This window comes from Sorex araneus, chromosome 1 (assembly GCF_027595985.1).
Source record: "Sorex araneus isolate mSorAra2 chromosome 1, mSorAra2.pri, whole genome shotgun sequence".
In the NCBI taxonomy this organism is placed as follows: domain Eukaryota; kingdom Metazoa; phylum Chordata; class Mammalia; order Eulipotyphla; family Soricidae; genus Sorex; species Sorex araneus.
The window spans coordinates 346898580-346920667 of NC_073302.1; the positions used below are offsets into that span (position 1 = coordinate 346898580).

Below are 22088 nucleotides of genomic sequence, written 5' to 3' on the forward strand. Positions count from 1 at the left end.
CAGGCTGAGCACGTGCTTGCGTGCAGGAATCTCAGAATCCCATGTGGTCCCCTGAGCACCTCTGGACGTATTCTCCCCCCCAGAAAAAAAAATAAAAATAAAATAAGTAAAATGGGCTCATAGGCTTCAGTGTCCCCCCCACACACCTTTTGTTTTTTGCTGAGTAATATAAGGTGGCCTGTGCAAATAGCTCATTTAAAAAAATTTTTTGTTTTATTTTGGGGCCACACCTGTCAGTGTTCAGGGGTTACTGTGAGTAATTCTTCACTCAGTAATGACTCCTGGCAGTGCTCAGGGGACCCTAAGGGTTGCTGGGGATCAAACCCAGATTGGCCACATACAAGGCAAGTGCCTTCGCCACACTGTACTGTTGCTTCAGCCCCACCTCATTCTTTTTTTTTTCTTTTTTTCTTTTTAATTGAATCACCATGTGGAAAATTACAATGCTTTCAGGCTTAAGTCTCAGTTATACAATGCTGAAACAACCATCCCTTCACCAGTGTACATATTCCACCACCAAAAAAACCCCAGTATACCTCCCATCCCCCCACCCACACACCCTCGCCTTTGTAACTGATAATTTTCACTTTCCTTTCTCTTTACTTTGGTCACATTCAATATTTCAACAAAAAACTCACTGTTTTTGTTAGGAGTTTCCCACTAGAGTCAGACCTGCTGTGAAGAGATACGAGGTCGCATGGTTTTGGATTTCTGTATTTTAGCAACTAAGTCCAGGGAAATTTCTTCCAGAAATTGGATCATTGCAAGCTTGCATCTCTCATTAGTGGTCCTCATAATATGGCGGTCGGCTTAGTTCTCAGTCTGGAGACACTTCTGCAAGGAGCTGCCAGTACCAAAAGTAGTTTAGCTGGCCTCTGGAATCATGCTCATGCACCTGCGGTGACGCCCCACACGTCTCACCTCCTTCTTTCTAAATTTAAAATTTTAGTCTTCCACTTGATCTGAAAGATTGCTTATTTCTTTGTTTTTATAAAAACAATTTAATGTCATTTATGGAAATATCTTTTTCTTTTGTTTGGGGGCCACACTGAGTGGTGCTCAGGGGTCACTCCTGATGGGGCTAAGGGGACCTTACAGGGTGCTGGAGCTCAAACCTGGGTTGACCAGGTGCCAGGCAAGCTCCCTGCCTGCTGTACTATCTCTCAGGTCCAGGAGAATCTTTTATCTATAGGACAGGCACCCTGCTTATAATTAACTTGCCCTATTTTTTTCTATTTTATTTTTATTTCTTCTCATCTGTTTGAGACATCTATGTTTATGTCTTCTTTAGATTAATTTTTTTTAAGTACAAGAAAATCTGCAGTGCTCTATTATCAGTTTTCCATGTATAAATAGGAAATGAAAATAGATTGTTACACTCACTAAAATCATATGTGGGTACCTTTGTAGTATAGCGTTGGCTGGGACTGGGTAGTAGAACAGATACAGTGCATTCCTTGGTGGGTCCCAGCACCTAGATTGTCTCCCAGACCCTGCCAGGAGTGATTGGGAACACAGTGCCTGGAGTAAGCCCTGAGCACTGCTGATGGTAGATCTAAAATCAAGTAATAATAATAATGATAATAGATAGCTCTGGCATGGACACCAATACAGAAATAGAGGATTTTACCAATTCAGAGGGGACAGTTTATTTGAGAGCATTTGCATAGTCCACATTTCTAAAACCTGGTAGCAAGGAAAATAAAATACCTTGGTAGTTCTGTAATGTTGGAATGTCATCCCAGCTTTATTGTCTGAGTTCTCTTCCTGAGAGTTTTGAGTTTACATCAGCAAGAACAAAGAAAGAAAGGAAACGGGCCTGAGTGCCCAGGGGTCCCAGCGGTCTCAGAGTGTCTCAGCTGAGCGAGTCTCCCCATGGGAACCAGAGCCTTGGTTCAGGCTGCACTGGCTGTGTCTGGACAGAGGCCAGATTTCTTGTCAGGGCTGACTCGCCAGGCTTACTCAGAGTCTGACTCAGGCTGAACGTACACTTTTCTTCTGGCAATCTGGAATTGAGGGGTGTGCTAGAAGAAGGGGTCCTACATGTGACCACTCCCAGTTCTGTCCCAGGTGCTGAGTCTACTGCGATTGCTCTAGACTGGTGCCCAGAGGTTCTTCCGGCCCCCGTTGGCCCCCTGCTGTGCGTTTTGCTGCCTCTCCCGGCAATGCCCCTCAGAAGCTGGTGCTTGATTTTCCCAGGACTCTGTCTCTGGTGCCTTTTCCCTTGTAGGATTCTACAATGTGTCCTTTTGCTGTAATAAATCGTAGCCATAAGTACAACCCAAGGCTGAGTTCCATGGCCCTTTGTGAGTTACTAACATCAGAGCTGGGAAAAGTCACTTCCCTTGACATAAAGGGTTTTACCTTGACCACTTCAGGCCTCGGGGAGCTTCAGTACTCTGCTGGTGCACACTTCTTTTTCTTCACTGAAGACAAGTCAGTGATCTTTCAGTGATTCACTTGGTGAGCCAGGAATCTAACTACAGGGTGGTGACTTCTAAGTCAAGGCGTTAGAAACATCACCGGGAGATAAAAATGGTGAGTGATGTCGCCCACATTGGCCTGATGGTGTGATCTCCTCCTGTGTAAAGCGTCCAGACACTGTTCTGCGTGTCTTAACCCAAGTATGGAGTCATTTATTCTTTAAACATCAGTTGCGGGTAGATGTGAGCTGGTGATAGAGCATTGGCCTTGCCTGTGTAAGACCCCAGGTTCAGTTTCTGAGGTCTCTTCACCCCCCAAGCACAGAGCCAAGGGTTACTTCCCAGACAAAGAGCAGTTGGATCAGCTCTTACTTGCAATGTGGGACCCCTAGTGGTGCTTGTGGTTCCATGTAGGGCAGGGGTGGGCCCAGGCCTCCCACACTCAAAGCCTGCCCTTGGCCTGCTGAGCTAGTTCCCCGTGGCTCTTTATTTCTGTGTTTAAAGAAAGGGAACTGCGGGGGAGGGGCTTGGCCACAATGACCACACTCCAGGAGTGGCCACCAGGCCACCAACCACTCCTGGAGGTGTCAGGACATCACAGGTGATGCCCCTGATCAAGCCAGTTTTGACCCGATTCAGTGGTTAAGGGACATATTTGCATGCAGCAGACCCTGATTCCGTCCCTGGCACCACACGGTTGCCTGAGCACTGCCTGGTGTGGCCCCAGTACAGACCCTCCAGCAGAGACAGAAGTAAATCAGGTTCCTTCTTGGAGTTGTAGTTGTCAGCCAAATGGTTTTATTTTTTTTTTAATAAAAGAGAAAATATGGATGGGTGGATTATGGATTAATTCCTCTTTTTTTTTCCCCCTAAATAAAAGCTGGGAAGATGTCTTAGGGAGTAGGTTTGATTTTTTAAAAAAATATTGTGTGTATTTCTGAGCCATTTGCTGAACGTTACAGGATAATAAATTCTTTTCAGTTCTAGTTGGGGTTATGTCTTACAGCCACATCCTGTGGTTTGCTGTGGAATAGAGAGCCTGTGTCTCAGCTGGCCAGAGAAATGAAACATGATTGTTTGCGTGAGACTTCTGGCAATGCTTTGTAAAAGAGAAAGCTAACATGTGGCCTTTGGCCTCTTCTGCCAGTTAGCTGACTGGGAACCAGATACCTATCTAGAGGTGAATTAGCATTTTGTGATTGAGTTGGCAATTCTGTTTACTAAGAGTGGCAGCCTACGTAGACGGCAAGAGTCCACTGCCCTGCTGACCTGTGACAAAAGTCACCAACCCAAACCTTCCCTTCGCCTCCCCTCTCTTCTCTTATTTTCTGGGAGACTTCACATAACTTTGTTTATCCTAACTAATTATAGGCAAAATAAATATATGAGGTGTGTTTTCATAATTCAGGATGTCTCCCAGGCTAAGTGAAACAGAGTATTTGATATGACCGGGCAGAACAGTTTTGCAGAAATTAAAGAGGGGGTCTGGAGAAATACAGCAGGTAAGGCGCTTACCTTGCATGCACCCAACCCAGGTTCGATCCCCATCATCATGTACGGTATCCTGAGCACCACCACGAATGAGCCCTGAGCACACAGCCAGGTGTGGCCCAAAACATAACCCAAACAAAGGAATTAAAGTGAGATCCTAGCATGTTGAAATCATATCTTAGTTCATGGAGAAGTCTACCTGGTAGGGCTCTTTTTTGGTGGGGGGGAGTGTGGGGACACATCTGGTGGTGCTCAGGGATGACTCCTTCTGGGGCTCGAGGGACCATAGATAGGGCCTGGGATGGAACCAGGTCAGCTCGTGCACGACAGACGCCTTCTGCTGTACTACCGTCACTCCAGGAGTTCTTGCCTTGGAAGTAACGCACCTGAGTTCAGTCCCGGCACCCCGCATGATCCCCTGTCACCTCCAGGAGTGATCCCTGCACACGGAGCCGGGGAGAATCCCTGAGTGCTGCCAGACGTGTTCCCCCACATACCTTAAATGTGGCCAAAAAAACATGCCTTAGAAATGTGGACTTTGCTTTTTTATTGCAAAGACCATGCTGCCAGCTGGAATCTTGCAGGGCCTTGCTGACCTGCAGATCCCGAGCTCTGCCACTCAAACTTCACCCCGGCACCCTTGGAAACACTTTAGAACATTGGAGAGAAAACCCCTCTACTGGAATGAAACTTATTTTTTAAGTGACTCTGTGATAGAGTCACATGGAAATTAAGAAAGCCTGAGCTCGGGGCAGCCAGTTACCATAGATAAATCAGGACATAGTCTGACTTTGTGGTTCCCTGAGTGTATGTAAAGATTTTCGTTGTGACTGTTGCACATATTCTAGCGTTAGCATCTGATGCCTTGTAGAACACTCAGTCACTGAAACCAGTCGAAGAGAGTAGGGAACATTTCCTTGTAGAACTGTGAACACTGACCTGCTTATCCCTTTGGTCTTTCGTGTTCTGTGACGAGGACAACCACACAGGTGCATTGAGAGAGGGACTTCCAAACTTTTAGTTTTATGACCCGTAACTTAAGTATTGCAAGGAACTTTTTTTTATTGCTGTGGGGGCCAGCAGCAGTTTGGTGGCTGGGGTGAGAATGGGCGGGGTTGGGGGTTTACACCTGTAAGGCATCGCCTCTACTTACCTCAGTTCCTTCCAGGAACTTCTGTGTGAATTATAATGCTGGCATCTACTATATTGGCAATTAAAATTGAACTTTCAGAGTTCTCTTCCTTAAAAACAGTCATAGTAAACCCTTTAGCTCTGAAAAAGCCACTGGTCATACTTGGGGATCTGCGACATTAATGTATCTCTGTGTTAAGTGACATTAATGTATTTCTGTGTTAAGTGACATTAATGTTTCTCTGTGTTAAGTGACATTAATGTATCTCTGTGTTAAGTGATAGATGCAAAAGTTTTGGGGGATGTGCCCCCAAAACAGTGCTCAGGAGAACTAGGGGCTCCACCAGTAGTTCTCAGCCTGGCTGATGCTTCACTGGAAGGGCTTAAGGATGCAACATTGCTTTTCTGATGTCGTGCTAGGGATACCTTTGTGAGGGGCCTTCAGGGCTGCGCCCAGTGATACTGGGGGGACATGCTCCAGGAATCAAGCCCCGGACCAGGCACTTGCTAAGCATGTGCCCTAACTGCTGTACTGTCTCCCAGCCCTCGATGGAGTTCCAGGTCTCGGGTGGGGCTGTGGCCCAGTGGCAGAGACTACTCTCGCAGGCGTGAGACCCAGGCCCGCTCATCAGCATCACAGTAGACACAGACTTACGGACCATCTGAAAGTCGTGCCTAGACTTGGAATTCAGAAGGTAGCTCAGAGGGTCTGATCTCTGGATCCAGATGCTCCTCGCCACCCACACCCCACAGAACCCCACTGGGTGGCCCTGGTGGTGGAAGCTCTGCCCTGCTTAACGTTGAGGTCCACACTCTCCGTCAGACACTGCCAGGAGGGACCCTGGGGCTCTGCACATATCTGAGAGGCAAAAAAAGATACTACCTAGACCTAGATTTCTATATTAAAATACAGAAAAAATTCTTTGTTTCCTTTGTAAATAAGTAGATATAAATTAGTTACAAGCTTTCAGTATAAACAGCTAAATTCAGTATAAATTTATATTTCAGTATAAATACCTAAATTCGGAGCTTTATATTCTCAAATGTTTTACTCAACAGATAATTTCTTGGACTTTTCAAGATAGGCCCTAATAAATTTTTTTGTTGCCATGTTACTTAAGTTACAATTCAACAGTTTTGTTTCATTTGGGGGCCACACCAGGTAGTGCTTAGGCCTAAACTCCTGGCTCTGCGCCTGAGTATCTCCTGGCAGTGCTCAAGGGACTAGATGCAGTTCATGCAACGCAAGCACTCCACCTGCTGTACTATCTCTCAGCCCCTAAACAAAAATTTTTTGATTTTGTTTAGGACCTTAGACCCAAGAGGTAGACATTTGCCTTGCCTGCAGCTGACCTGGCTCTCATCCCTGGAACCCTAGTTCCTGGCCACTTACAAGGTGTGGCCCAAACCCCAAAAAAAGAAAAAGAAAAAACCCAAAAGCCATAAATCCATTAAAGGATACCATTCCATATCCACCAACAGCATAGTTAAAGTCTGTTGACAGGGTGATACGGCAACAGAAAATCAGACTTTGCATCAAGAAACTTAAAATTTGTGCTTTTCAAAGTTTTCTAGATTATGGAGTCCCGGAAGAGGTAGAGAATTGTCCTTCCTCAGAGTTCCCCACCCACTCCATGGCCCTCTGCAGCCCCTCCTGGAGCTTCGGCACACGCCTACGCCAGCGCCCCTTCGCTCACTCCCATCTGAGTCTGTGTATGTTCCCGCTGTGCCAGTTCTTACCTCCAGGGGTTTCTCTTGCTAATCCCTTGAGGATCTGGAAATGTAGTAGCTTTTTAGAATTTTATACATAACATTGTGTCAAAAATAATATTCTTTCCTGAAGTTGATGGAAGGTACATATTTCTTTTTCACTTGTATAGGTTTTCAGAGGCATTTAAAATGTTCTTTCTCATCTGGACTATTTTCTCTTAAATTAGTAAATAGAAGAGATGGAATGAACTTGGTCTATTTGTTATGTATATATTTGTATGCATAACATATATCTTTTTATATTTATAACATTAGCATATATTGGGGGGTTGGTCCACACAGCAGTTCTTTTTTTTTTTTTTTTTTTTTTTAGGAATAGACAGCTCTATTATTTTATTTTATTTTATTATTTTTATTTTATTGAATCACTGTGAGATAGTGACAAGCTTTCATGTTTGAGTTACAATTTCACAATGATCAAACACCCATCCCTTCACCAGTGCATGACATCTCTATTCTTTTTTTTTTTTTTAATGTTTCATTTTTTTATTTTTATTTATTTATTTATTTATTTATTTATTTTTATTGAATCACCAAGTGGAGGGTTACAAAGTTCTCAGGATTATGTCAGTTATACAATATTCAAACCCCCTTCCCTTCACCAGTGCCCATCTTCCATCACCAACCCCCCCAATATATCTGCCGCCCCCTCCCACCTCCCTAGTCCCCACCCTTGTACGTAATAAGTTTCACTTCATTTACGCTTATCTCGATTACATTCCATGTTTCAACACACAACTCACTACCGTTGCTGGGGTTTCCCCCCAAAAAGAAAAAGACAGTCCTATTGCCAATGAGGCATTTGATAGTTCTCCATTGCTAAGAATATAGAGATATTAAGTCCTGCTGTTTGTTACATAACTTTTCTTTTTCCCCCTTGCCCCGCGCCACCGAGTTCACGCCTGTTTAGTAATCGCCACGCTGTCTGACAAAGGGAAAAAAACCGAAGAGGATGGTTATTTCCCGTCATCAGCCGGCGTGGGGCTCTGGCTTAGTTGATAGTCTAGTAGAGTGTCTGCAAGCAGTTTCTGGAACCAAAGGTCTTGCGCTGATATCGGCTCCGGCTCGAGATACCACCAGCGTCCCGCTGGTCCATGTACCTAATTTTTCCCCTTATTTCCCATTCCCACGCCACCAGGTCTGTTTGCTTAATGGACATCACACTATGTTTGACACCACACCACATTTCTTCCCGAGAAAGAAGGATATTTCTTCTCAGCCGGCGTGGGGATATAGCTTAGTTCAGTCTAGAGAGATGGCTACCATTTTGATTGCCTTCAATATTTCAACAAAATACTTACTATTCTTGTTAGGATCACCCACAAAAGTCCGATCCATTAAGAAGGAACCATTACATATTGCTGATACTAAGATGACATTAGGTCGCGTGGCCGCTACCGCGGCCGCGCGGTTTTGGGTTTCTGTCTAAAGTCTAGGGAAAAAGTTGAAGGAGAGAGAGGGAGATTTCCGCACGGGGGACCTGGCGGAAACTCTCAAGTCACATACTGCAGGTTGCTGGTGGGCTGCTGGTGTCCCAAGCAGCTCCTTCCTCTTCGTCAGTCATTCTGGGGGTGCGGGCGCGGAGAAATGGGAAAGCCCACGTGGCTGCACTCTCTTTAAGTGTCCGATGTGGGTGGAGACCGGTACTTCCCCGCCCTCGATCCCCCGCCAGCCGCGCCGCACGTTTGGGTGCGTCTCTCCATTTTGTGCTCAGAGAAGTGGGGTAGATGCTGTGCTGTGCCCAGGAAAAGCCGTGGGAAAGAGAGAGAGATTAAAGAAAAAAAAGAGAAACGCCGGTCCCCCACTCGGGGGACCTGGCGGAAACTCTCAAGTCACATACTGCAGGTTGCCACACAGCAGTTCTTAAGTCCCACTCTTGGCTCTGTGCTCAGGGATCACTCACTCCCGGTAGTGCTCAGGGGAACATATGTGGTATCTGGAATCAGGCTGGGGTCGGTCACTTGTGAGGCAAGCACCTGGACCCCTGCATCTCTCTCCAGCCCCATTCACATCAATTATTATTCTACAGTCGAAGGTCTCCTAATGGTATCTGTGGACTTACTAAATATGACACTTGGAATAGGGACATTGAAGGCTGAGTTAGGAATCGGTACAAGAATGTGTTTAGTTTAGGGTTGGGGGGCACACCCAGCAAAGCAGGGCAAGTTCCCTACCCACTGTACTAGCTCTCTGCCCCCCCCCCCAATGTATTTCCTTGTAAAAATTTGAATTTATTTGTGACTGCTTTGTTGGCCTGTTTTAATGTGTAAATAAGATTTGTTTTTGGGGCTGGAGCTATAGAACAGTAGGTAGGACGTTTGCCTTCCATACAGCTCGCCCGGGTTCAATCTCTAGCATCCTGTATTGCCAGGAGTAAACCCTGTGCAATGCCGGGTGTGACCCAAAAGCAAAAAAAAAGATTTGTTTAAGAATATCTTTATTGGAGTGTAATTTCTATGTCAAATAATTCACTGATTTACAGTCTTCCAAGCCTGTTACTTAATCCATTGTATATATGTTCATCTGCTGTCACCACAGTGTTTAGAACAGTTTCGTTTCCCCAGCACAAGAATCTGTACCCCTCTGGCCTAGCTTTTTGCTCAGCGTATCTGCCTGTTGACACACATGTAATGAAAGAATGCACTAAGTGACCTACCTCATGACTGCTGCCTTTTAAGTGTTTCTGAAAATTGTCACATATTAGTATTTTTTTCTTGTTGCTGAATAATATTCCATTGAGTGTGTATGCCCAATTTATTGAGTCATTCTTTAGTTAATGAGCATTTTTCTGGCTACTGTAAATAGTGTTGCCATGAATATGTATAAAATAGATTTTCGGGGCTGGAGCAATAGCACAGAGGGTAGGATGTTTGCCTTGCACGCAGATGACCTGGGTTCGATTCCCAGCATCCCATATGGTCCCCTGAGCACCTCCAGGTTTGATTCCTGAGTGCAGAGCCAGGAGTAACCCCTGAGCATCGCCGGGTGTGACCCAAAAAAAGAAAAAAAGAAAAAATAATAATAAAATAGACTTTATTTGCTTCAAGTAAATTTATAAAAGTGGGATTGCTAGATTTTATGGTAATTCTTTGTTTAACTTTGCTGTTTGTTCTGGATGCCAGGGATCCAGCCCTAGGCCTCATGCATAAGAGGTGTGCGGCCCACGGCTGAGCCCCTCCCCAGTTTCCAGCTTCTTGGGGAAAGCTCCGAGGCTGCTTCTATCTCAGCTAACCTTTGCCTGCTAGCAGTGTGTGGCATTTAGACTTCTCCACATCCTCACAGTTACTCGCTAATTATATATGTATACGAAGCTTTTCAGCTGAAGTATAAAATGGCATCTCTCTTTAAAAAAAAAAAAAAAAACTTAAATTTAACCCATGTTTCAGGTGTTTTCCTGACCCATTTTTTTCTTTTATGTTTTGAGTGGTGGTGGCACACCAGCTGTGCTCAGGGGTCAGTCCTAGCAGGGTGTAGGGACAGTTTCGAGCGAGAGACGGGTTAGTCCCAGCAGGGCATGGGGACTATTCCATGCAGAAGGCTGGGTCGGGTCTCGCCCAGCCCATGGAGTGCGCTCTGGGTCCACGGCCTCTCAGAATCATGTCTCTCAGGTTGTGTTGGTGTCTTTTTCCTAACAGGCTAAAGAAATTCTAACGAAAGAATCAAATGTGCAGGAAGTGCGCTGTCCTGTCACTGTGTGTGGGGATGTGCACGGCCAGTTCCACGATCTCATGGAACTCTTCAGGATCGGCGGGAAATCACCAGACACCAACTATCTCTTCATGGGAGACTATGTGGACAGAGGCTACTATTCCGTGGAGACTGTGACCCTCCTTGTGGCACTGAAGGTATGTTTAATGAAATTCTGCTTTCTTTCACTAGCGCTAACCTTGTTAAGTCATGACTAGGTTTGTGTGGCCCTGTCAGCTGGCTCTGGGCATAGGTACTGGACACATATACAATCCACTTTGCAACTGTATCTAGTCTGCTTTTGTAATGTTCTGGTTATTTTATTTTATGTATATTATCTGATACTTTTTCATACTTAGTGTCAGAAGCATTATTAAGTAGTATTCCTTAAGGTGTGTCATGTTTTATTGTGGACCAGCAACTATTAATACACTTGAAACCTTGCCCAGATTGTGCAGGAGCTGTTTCTCTTGGCAGAAATAACTTTCCAGTGGGAAATGAAAGTTGAAGAAGGAAAAACATGTACAGATGTTTGTCAGAGGTCCGAATTTCAGACTTTTAGTATCCATTCAGAATTTAGGAGTAACAGTATTTTTGAAAGATGTAGAAATTTAGACTTGAGACATTTACAGGTTTATTTTAATAACATAGGCATTAGGTAATATGAATTCCAGTAAAGGTGGTGCAAATAGCAAAGAAGAATGATTGTAGAACTTTTCATAGTTTTTAATTTTTTTTCCCCTTTTTGTGTCACACCTGGTGATGCACAGGGGTTACTCCTGGCTCTGCACTCAGGAAGTACTCCTGGCAGTGCATGAGGAGACCATATGAGATGCCAGGGATCGAACCTGGGTCAGTCACATGCATAGCAAATTAATGCACAAATTATGTGCACTAATAGCACCCACTGTGCTATCACTCTAGCCCCCAGACTTTTCAAAGTTTTTATACAAGAAGACCTGGTTATGAAAGAGATTTGGAGGCAGGGGACCACACCTGGCAAAGTTTGGTGTGTACTCCTACCTCTGTGCTCAAGAATCATTCCTGGCAGAGCTGGGAGTGTAGGGGATTGAACCAGGGTTGGCCATATACAATAGGCAAGCGCCTTACCCCATCCATATACTTTATCTCTGTGGCCCCATGAATGAAAATGAAATTTTTTTTTGACTGTTAAAAAAAGATTAGCATTTAACTTAAAGTCAGGGGGAAAAAAGAGATATTTAAGGATATGGGTCAGAGGTTCATATGCTTAACATGAAACTAGCAAAAATATGTTTTCTACCATGGGTTTCTGCCCTTTTTTCCAGGTGCGTTACCCAGAACGCATTACAATATTGAGAGGAAACCATGAAAGTCGACAGATTACCCAAGTATATGGTTTTTATGATGAATGTTTACGAAAATATGGAAATGCCAATGTTTGGAAATATTTTACAGATCTATTTGATTATCTTCCGCTTACAGCACTAGTGGATGGACAGGTATGTTCCTGGTATGCATAAGGGGAGAGTAGAAGGCTTTCTCTCAGGAAGTCTGACCATGTTTCTTTGAAATGTATGTTTCATTCCCTTATTTTCATCTCCTTAGCTTTATGTTGTGCCTCCTTTCCCTAATGTTTCCAGAACAGGAAGTTGGACAAAGATAATCTGCACATTCGGACCAGCCAGTGTGTGTGTTTTCAGATAAGCATGTCACTCTTTTGGCCAAAGAATATGCCAGTATTTTTTACTATAAGTAAATGTGTAAGAACCTGATTTGTGTAATAGTAAAGCTCAGATTGTTTTGTGTAGGGACCACACCAAGCAGTGCTTGGGGACTTCTCCAGCGCGATGCTGAAGTGCGACTCCCCATGGCGTGCAGAGACCATTTAGTGAAAGCATCAATCCCAAGCTCCCGCGTGCAGAGCATTTTCTCTGTGTGTGGCTTGGTTTGGGGCCATACCAGCAGTGCTCAGGCCTTACTCCTGGCTTTGCACTCAGGAATTACTCTTGGTGATGCTCTGGGAACCATAGGGGATGCTGGCGATCAAACCCAATGCTGTCCACATGCAGGGCAAGCACCCTAACCGCTATACTGTCTCTCCAGCCCCGTTAAAATTACAGTCTCTGCTGGTTGCCATTAATAACTTTCCTATTTTTATGCTAATTGCAGTATTAGTACTATGTATTATACATTCTTCATTTTCATGATGCAAAAGTTTTTTCCCACCTATAAAGCAAGTAATCCAAGGATTGAAGAGATAGTACAGTGAGTGAGACCCTTTCCTTGCATGTGGCTCACCCGGTTCCATCCCCAGCATCCCATATGGCCCCCTAAACCTGTCAGAAAGGACTCCTCAGCGCTGAGTCCGGAGTAAGCCCTGATATCAATGGGGTATCCCCCCAACCCCCTCAAAATGTATCACAACTCAAACATTCAAAAGAATAAGAATAAATTTCCTATTTCATTTTGAATTTTAAAATAAAACTACTCACTACTCTACATTTCGGGGGGGGGCACACCTGGTAGTGCTCAGTGGTTACTCCTGACTCTACTCAGGAATCGCTCCTGTCCGACTCAGGACCATATGGGATGCCGGGGATTGAACCCGGGCCAGCCAACAAGCCCCTTACCTGCTTTACAGTTCTTAAATTATATAATCCCAGCATTTTCAGAGCTAAAATAGATTTTCTTCAACAGCTGGTAGAAAAAAATGAGTCATGGCCCTCTCCCCTCTGCAGGGTTGGTGCCAGGTGTGGCACTGAAAGGAGTGCCGTGCGTCTGAGCCAGGTCCCAGCCCAGAGATGATCTCTTTCTTCCCTCCTGTCAGGGAGCGCTGGGCACACACCTGGCAGTGCCTAGGAGACTGTATGATGCTGGGGTCAAAGCAGGATGGCCACACATAGAGGTGCGCCTTAGCCCCTGTCTGTCTTCATCCCGTGGTTACTGAGATATACGGGAAGTCCTGATTTGGAGTGCCTCAGTAGCTGCTGTAAGAATCCTATTTTGCCTAGATGTTAGTAAAGAAAGCAGATACCATTGACTGAGAGGGTGTTGGGGCCATGAGGTCTTGGCCTTGCACACAGCCTGACCCATCCTGGTACTCATATGGCCCCCAGCCCCGCTGCAGTGATTCCCGAGCGCAGAGCCAAGTCCCGAGCAGGGCCAGGTGTGGCCCCAAAGCAACAGCAACAGATGTGTAATAGAACTACATAAAGGGTGTTAAAATTTAATTCAGGGGCCCAGGTAGTGCAGGAGGTAAGATAATACTTCATATGGTCTTCTAAGCACATATGGCCCAAACCCCTACCCAAATTTAGAACTTTTTAATTTAGCAAGCACTAAAATCATAATGTTCTTTTTTTTTTTGCTTTTTGGGTCACACCTGGCAATGCACAGGAGTTACTCCTGGCTCTGCACTCAGGAATTACCCCTGGCGGTGCTCAGGGGACCATATGGGATGCTGGGAATCGAACCCGGGTCAGCCGCGTGCAAGGCAAACGCCCTACCCTCTGTGCTATTGCTCCAGCCCCAAAATCATAATTTCTTAATATCATTTACTGACAAAATAATTTTAGGATAACTTATTAGTATAGCTGATGAAGCTAGTTTTTCAAATGGGTGTGTTAGAGCTTTTATTTTATTGCGTTATTTCTCCTGCTGCCCAATGTCTTGCCCTCACTAAAGAGCTTTTTTGTGTGTGTGGTGTGGTGCAGCGTGCCAGGGATTGAACCAGGACCTTTCAAATGCCAGGAAGTAGAGTGGGGAGGCATTAGCCAGTAGCAGGACGTTTCCTTGCATGCAGCCAACCACAGTTTGATCCCTGGCGCCACCTGTCGTTCTCTCAGCATGATGAGTGACCCTGGAGTACTGACAGCTGTAAGCCAGATCATAGAAGACACTCAGGTAGTCCTCCCACATAGCTCTCCTTCCTGTTACTCTCGGTCATATCCTGTTACGTGACCATCTTCTGGTTTAAGTAGTAAGGACCAATTTTGATCTAGAAATTACATAGAAAAGGTGAAAAACCTAATTGATTTGGAAATTGTGCCGTCTTCTTCTAACACTCCAAATAAAAGGTAAGAACACAACCTAACAGAAACAACAGTGGCGGTGTGGTGTTGGTCCAGCCTGTGCCTTCCAGATGCATAATCACCCTGCATTTGTTTTGTAGCAGAGTATAAAAGAAATAATGGGATGTAAATAATAGTAAATAAAGATGAAACAATAAACTTAAAGACTAAGATGAAAACAGAAATTAACTGAAAAACTCAGTATGGAAAAAATCATTTTGAAAAATCTGCTGATAGGGACTGGAACACTAGCACAGTGGTTAGGGCTTTTTGCCTTGCATGTGGCCTTCTGGCATTCGATCCCAGCATCCTATATGGTCCCATGAGCATCACTAGGTGTGACCCAGAAAGCCAGAAAAAAGAAAAACTTACTGGTAAATGTATTGGGCCAGGGCCGGAGCGATAGTACAGTGGGTAGGGCGTTTGCTTTGCACACGGCTGACCTAGGTTCAATCCCTGGCATCCCATATGGTCTCCCCAGCACCGCCAGGAATAATTCCTGAGCACAGAGCCAGGAGTAACCCCTGAGCATCGTTGGGTGTAACCCAAAAAGCAAAAAAAAAATGTATTTGGCCAAGCTAATCTAGAAAAGCAAAGGTGGGTCAGTAAACTAGGTAGTTCCAGTAGATGGATGTTCCCAGGCTTTCAGGAAGCATAATTTCTGTGCTCTAGAAAAATCTAGAGCACTTAGGAATCACTGTGCTTCAGAATTTACACTGCTAGCTTCACCTCAATACCAAACCAAGCATGACAGGGACAGAAAAACACTACCAGGTCAAAAACATGGGAAAAACTCTTTATGTTATTCATTATTGAAAACAGGTGAAGGAGGGGCAGGTAGAAGCTGAGTACATGCCTTGCATGCTGGAAACTCAATTGCCACCTCTGGCACCCCCGAGAGTGGCCCGCAAAGGTGGCTGAAGTAGAGTAGCATTCATGGAAAGAAGCTGGGCGGGGGCACAGACACTGTGTGACCCAAAGGTCAGAGGAGCCAGGGTGCTGCAGAGTGGCAGAACACTTGGTCTGGTACCGTGAGGCCCTGCCCTGGCCCAGCCCCCACTGGAGCCAGGGACAGTAGCGCTGTGTGTGTGTGTGTGTAGGGAAAAGTATATAGTAGAAAATGTAGATGAAAACTGAAGGAAAAGGGAAGAAATATATTTAAATGTTGATTCTCTGATGTTTTTTCTTACGTTGTATTTTATAAATTTTCCGCATCTCATTGAACTTTTATTTTTGAGAAACAGAGCTCTTGATGTAGCCATTTTTACCTCCCATTATCTTTCGGCAGTTAATCAGCCATGCACATTTTAATTTTGTGAACAGATATTCTGCCTCCATGGTGGCCTCTCTCCATCCATCGATACACTGGATCATATCAGAGCCCTGGATCGATTACAGGAAGTTCCACATGAGGTAATCTTAGAGTTCAAAGTGAAAGAAAATGGTGGAGGGTCTTTGGCTCTTTGAAGGGAATGGAAGTGTAGTTACTTTGTACATCAAAATCAGAGTTAACAATGTTGTATTTATCTGTTTTTAAGAAAATACTGCAAGAAAGTCAAGACAATAGATTAAGGAAGAAAACAGGAGAGCTTTTTGCCTCTGCTATTCACTAGCTATTCTCCTTTTTCAAAGTCCTATTTATACATGTTCCAACATAGAAGTATGTTGGAACATAGCTCCAATACTTCTAGAGAGTATGTGTAGTTTCTTCTCTTGTATGACTGGCGGGTATTAGCTGCTTTGGGCTGTGGCAGAGTGTTTTTTAGAGATGATAGCTATGTACACAGCAGACACTTCATACATAAATGTTTAAATGAAATATGGAGAGCTTTAAAAGAAGACGCAGAAATGTATTATTTCTCTAGATTATTGTGAAGATCATTCTAAAAATATATAGAGAATCCCTTAAGCCAAATAGTTAGATGTGCCATTAGGGTTAACTTTGGAACTAGAAGTTAATAGTAAAATGAAAATAAAACACATCACCACGTTGTAGTAAATCTCAATTTGCTAAATGGCTGCTAATAATCGATAACATTTTCTGACATGTATTAAATTTTCTTGGCCAGGGCCCAATGTGTGATCTGTTATGGTCAGATCCAGATGACCGTGGAGGGTGGGGCATTTCACCCCGTGGTGCTGGTTACACGTTTGGACAAGATATTTCTGAAACATTTAACCATGCCAATGGTCTCACACTGGTTTCTCGTGCTCATCAACTTGTGATGGAGGTATGTCCTTTTCCTGTAGGGTTCGTCTTCCCTTTTGTTTGTTTGTTTGTTTGTTTGAATAGGGAATTTCTAGGCAAGAGAAAGTGATACAGTAGAGGGTGCTTGCCTTGTTCATGACTGACCTGGGTCCAATCCCCAGCACCCCATGTGGTTCCCTGAGCACCACTGGTGTGGCCCAAAAACAAAACTTAAAATCAGGCAGTTTTAAGTGCCCAGAGCCACTTCCAGTATAACTCAGCCTGGTGTGGCTCAGTACAGGATAGACTTCGGGGTGGTGGGCACTGGGCAGGTACCAGGGCCATACGTGGAATCAGACATTGGTTAGTGGGGGTCTTTAGGTGGGCCACAAGAAGTACTGGGGTCAGGCTCACGGTCTCCAACGTTCTCAGCATGTGCTCTGCCACCCGGACTGTCTCCCTGTCCTGCGTGACCTTTATTTCAAATTAATGTGTCTGGAATAATGTCTCATAACTTAAGAGTACCAGAAGCCATACTCCCCCTTGCCCCAATGAAAAATATTTGGGCTAGTTTTGCAGATAAACAAGTGCTAATTAACCAAAGCAAAATTAAAATTCTTGAAATTGAGACTTAAAAGATAGTCACAGAAAAGATCCCTTGTATCCTACATTTATAACCTCATATATAAATATTTTGATTTTTTTTTTTATAAATATTTTGATTTGGGCTCTTGGAGCCTCCAATTGATATTTGGGGGAATGCAGGGACCACACCCTACAATTCTCAGCCAGATGGGTTAAATGCTGGGGATTTCTGGGGCCATTCCAGGGCTGTTGCTGGTGAAGCTCGGGGCCATGTGGGACCAGGGGTAGGTGCACCGTATGTGCCGTGGCCCTTGTTCTGTCCACTGACCTCTGGTAGAGCTGTTTCATCATTCTGCTATTCCCGTCCTGTCCCCTTTGCCCGCAGAGTACTTTGTTTTGAATGTCAGTTGCAAACCTAATGTTTCTTTACCCCCAAATTTCCATGCACTGTTTTTTTGTGGTTGGGGAGGTGGTGGGCAGTAACTGACAGTGCTCAGGGAGTGCTCTCAGTAATGCCTGGAGAACCATGGGATGCCAGCCACCAGACCCTGAGGATCCCGCCCACAGAGCATGATCTGCAGTTCTTGGAGCCATCGCCCCGGCCCAAATCTACAGCTATACAGTGCTGTTACCCAGCCTTGATTATTTCACAAAACTTAATGGTGACTGTGCAGATGTATATTATGTCCTGCTGCTTTCAAGGCTCCTTGTTTGTAGAATGAAATCCTCAAATTATATTTCTTTTGTTTTGCACAATCTCAAAACTTTTTACAGTACCAGCAATTTTATTTTGTAAGAACATCTTTTTATAATGCTTGCCTGAAATTTTCTTACATTTATAAATTTAGCATATATGTTTGGGGCCAACATGTCCCAAAATGACATTATATCCTCAGACAGTCTTATCAGAGCTATGAACTCTATCCCACTGTTTATGACCAAATTTCTCTGCCACAATGTGACATGACAAATTTTTATATACAAATAATGTATCACTGTATCCCTGTTGTCCTGTTGCTCATCGATTTGCTCGAGCGGGCACCAGTAATGTCTCCATTCATCCCTATCGCGTTCAGGGTCAGGAGAATGAGGCCCGTTGTTGTTACTGTTTTTGGCATATCGAATATGCCACCGAGAGCTTGCCAGGCTCTGCCGTGTGAGATTCTGCATTGCTCTCTTCCAGAGCTTTGTTTTATAGTCTCTGGATCTTGGCCGTTGATAGGATTACACGGCGCCAGGGGCAGTTTGTGGATGTCGCTGCCTAGCTACTGGAAAACTGGGGGTCTGGGCGGAAGAGGCCCAGTCCTGATCCAAACAGCCTTGGAGATCTCAGTCCAGGGTCCTGCACACCTGGGTTCCTCTGCTGGTTCCTTCATGCATGAGGCTCGTCTGAGCGTGTGGAGAGGGGCCTTGAGCATGGCTGTGGCTGGGTACCGGAGGTTTTCGGCTGCCGGGGCTCTGCTCAGGGCGGGGAGGGAAATCAACCCATCCCCCTCAGAGGGGCCCCCTTGGTGAAGACAGCCTGGCGTGGGAGCAGGAGATTAAATAATGTAAATGAAATAATTCTTCTGAAGTTACAGTTAGTAGCTTCAAGATATTAAAGGAAGTTTTCACAAGCCCGTTAAAGTAGGAATAAGGGTTTTGTTACAAAAGAAGGTCAAGAACTGGAGTGATAGCACAACTCCTGATCTAGGGTCTGCCCCAGGCCCCACAGACAGCCCCAAGTCCTGCCTGGAGTGACCGCTGAGCGTTGAGCCAGGGGTGGGCCCTGAGCACTGCCACATGTGGTCCACGAAACAAAAGAAAAACATAAAGGAACCATGCTTTCAAGTGAATTTGGTCAGTAATTTTAAGAAATGTAATAAAAGAATTCAGTCGTGGACCGGAGCGATGGGACAGCAGGTAGAGTGCTTGCCTTGCCATGGCCGATCTGGCTTCCATCCTTGGCATCCCACATGGTCTCCGGAGCACGCCAGGAGTGATCCCTGAGTGCAGAGCCAGGAGTAACCTCTGAGCATCACTAGGTGTGACCCAAAACCAAAAAACAACAGCAAAACATTCAGTTGTCTAACAGACTGGGGCAAACTGGAAAATAATAATAGACCCATTACTTTGGGGTGGTTCTAAAGTATAGCATCACAGATTAAAAGGGTTGGAACATGGTATGCTGTTACTAGATAATGATCAAAATAGAGCATTATAATAAAATGAATCAGAATAGGCTCTAACAAAAAAAAAGTTTACAATTAGAAATAACAAAAGGAGGTCCTTGCTAAGAAAACATACTGGTCCAATTTTCTAGGGAGAATTCTGAATGTGTACTTAATAATCCAAATACATAAAGCAGAGTTTATGCAGAAAGCTTGAGATCTTTGCCGTCATGTTGGGAGGAATTTTCCCTCCCTTCTGTCAAGTCTCCACCTCGGAGTCAGGAGAGGCGGGGCCTGTGCCCAGGTGGCAGTGGGGCATCCTGTGCATGGGTATCGCATCAGAGACAGAGGCCTCGCGATGGAGCCGAGAGACGGTGTCCAGGGACAGTGTAATGCTTAAGCTTCCTTTCAAAAACCTGTGCCTGCCAGCATTGTCATTCTGGAGTGGGAGATACTGATTTGTTATTCCCTGAATGTTGCAGGGCTACAATTGGTGCCATGATCGGAACGTGGTCACCATCTTCAGCGCACCCAATTACTGTTACCGCTGTGGGAACCAGGCTGCTATCATGGAATTAGACGATACTTTGAAGTACTCCTTGTAAGTAACAGTGTCACAGTTGTGGGTGTAGTTGTAGTCACTGTGAAGTGGTCTCTGTTGTGTTTGCTGGTGCCCAGAAGGGACCCCCCAGGCCTCCATTAGCACACGTGCTCACCCTCCTTGGAGCCCGGCAGGCTGGAGGGAGCAGATCCGCCTGGACTATGCAGCCTGGTCTGTGTGCCGTGGGACATCCTGTGCAAGCCCTCTTCCCAACAGAGTCACATAACTAGAGAAATCTTCTCCTGGTATCTAGCAGAGAAACACTCAAGAGCATCTGAGCTTCAGGAGGTCCCTTACAGGATCTGAGCCACAGGCTTCCCATACTCTAGTTCCTCTACAGCAGGACTGCACAGTTCTGTTCTCTGTCCCTGCCCCAGCTTAAGGATGTGGTTGCACCAGAGGTGGGGCAGTACCAGCACATCTTTCTTATCAGTCCTGGATCGCAGCTCCGCTCTGTTGTGTTTCCTTGATTGGGTTTTGGACTACAGCCAACAGTGCTCAGGGCTTAGTCCGGGCCCTTCACACGGGGAATCGGCCTGGGTTACCTGCATGGCAGGTGCTCTCCCGGCCATATTCTCACCCTGGCCCGCAGCTCTGTTCCTCAGGGTGCGGGTGGGTGGGCTAAGACTCCGCCTGATCTCCTTGGACAGCCTGCAGGGTTCTACTCGTTGCCCCAGCAGCGTGCTGCTAACCGCCCGGGCAGAGGGCGGCACTGAGTGGGCAGGAGGGGGCGGGCAGTCTCCAGGCACACTCCAACCCACGAACAAGTCCCGGGAGGAGCTTCATCTTCTCACCTGGGGGGCTTCACCCAGCAGTGCTCAGGGCCTCCTTCCCTGGTTCTGTCCTAGGAGACACTCCAGGCTTTGCTCTGGGGCCATACAGTGTCAGGGACTGGACCCAGGGCTCCTGTGTGAGCCCACGGAGGTCACTCTCCAGCCCCTGTGTATATATCTGATTTTCCTTGTCTGTTTGGTTTTGGGGCCACACTCAGTCATGCTCAGGGTTTGCTCCTGTTCTACACTCAGGAATCACTCCTGGACATGCTCCAGGGGCCATGCAGGATTCTGGGGACGAACCTGCTGTGCAAGGCAGATGCCCCCCCCACCCCCCCGCTGTGCTGTCTCTCAGCCCTGTCTATTTGAAAGTCACCTAGACAGTGGATCTTTGGAACAACCCCCTTTTCACATACTCCCCCTTTCCCTTCGTTGTTGCCACAGTGTCTGGAGTTTGCACGCTTTCTTGGCAGAGGTGCTCACGGGCTTGGTTGGTTGCACTGCTCACAGCACACTTGCTTGTTATCCCAGAGGCTGCATTTGCAGTGCTCATTACACTGAGTGATATGGGGCAGTGCCAGGGGTCGTTTGTAGTCTCACGCTGTGAGGCTGGCAGTGTGCCACTGAGCCACACCCTGAGGCTAAGAAACTAAATCTTAAATGTGCTCATGTAATGAGAGGAAAATTTACAATTTAAAAATGAATGTTGACTTAGTATAGTTATTATGATCATTCATCGGACGTGCATCTGTTGAATTATAACGTACACCCCAAACTGTTAAGTTGATGACTACTCCATTTAGGAGCCAGCTCACTAGCCTGACTACGAAGAAAAAATGAACTTCTACTTGGTAATATATTATTCTGCACATCCACAAAGCTAGGCATACTCTAACTTAATAGTCAATGAAATTCTTAGCTAGGTATGTCACAGAATGTCTTGAAGGTAGGTAGTAAGAGAGGTGAAGTGAGTCAGACTAAAGAAAGAACTCCATCAGAAAACCCCTGACATCTAGAGGCATTCAGCAGCACACCTACTGAATGTGCTTAAGGGACCAAAAATTAAAACAACCAAAAGGGTTTTGTTTGCGCACTCAGCACTCAGAACATACCCCTGGTCCTATGCTCAGGGGCCACCCTGGCAGGGCTTGGGGAACCATATGTGGTGGTGGGAATGGAGCCCGGGCCAGCCACGTATGTGCAAGCCAAACACCCTACGCACTGAGATGGCACAGTG

General features: G+C 45.5%; 1 protein-coding gene across 2 annotated transcripts in view; it reads left to right on the top strand.

The window, feature by feature from the left end:
- The window catches only part of PPP2CB (protein phosphatase 2 catalytic subunit beta), a 43313-nt gene that overhangs the window by 15189 nt on the left and 6036 nt on the right, over window positions 1-22088 (top strand). The window contains exons 1-6 of one of the 2 annotated variants that reach the window (XM_055143533.1): window positions 2521-2538; window positions 10451-10660; window positions 11810-11983; window positions 15878-15967; window positions 16624-16785; window positions 19960-20078. In XM_055143533.1, coding sequence (XP_054999508.1) covers window positions 2536-2538; window positions 10451-10660; window positions 11810-11983; window positions 15878-15967; window positions 16624-16785; window positions 19960-20078 — 758 coding nt within the window. In that variant the 5' untranslated portion in view covers window positions 2521-2535. Of the gene's footprint in view, window positions 1-2520; window positions 2539-10450; window positions 10661-11809; window positions 11984-15877; window positions 15968-16623; window positions 16786-19959; window positions 20079-22088 lie in introns of those variants that run through there. The other variant, XM_055143530.1, reaches the window with a different exon arrangement.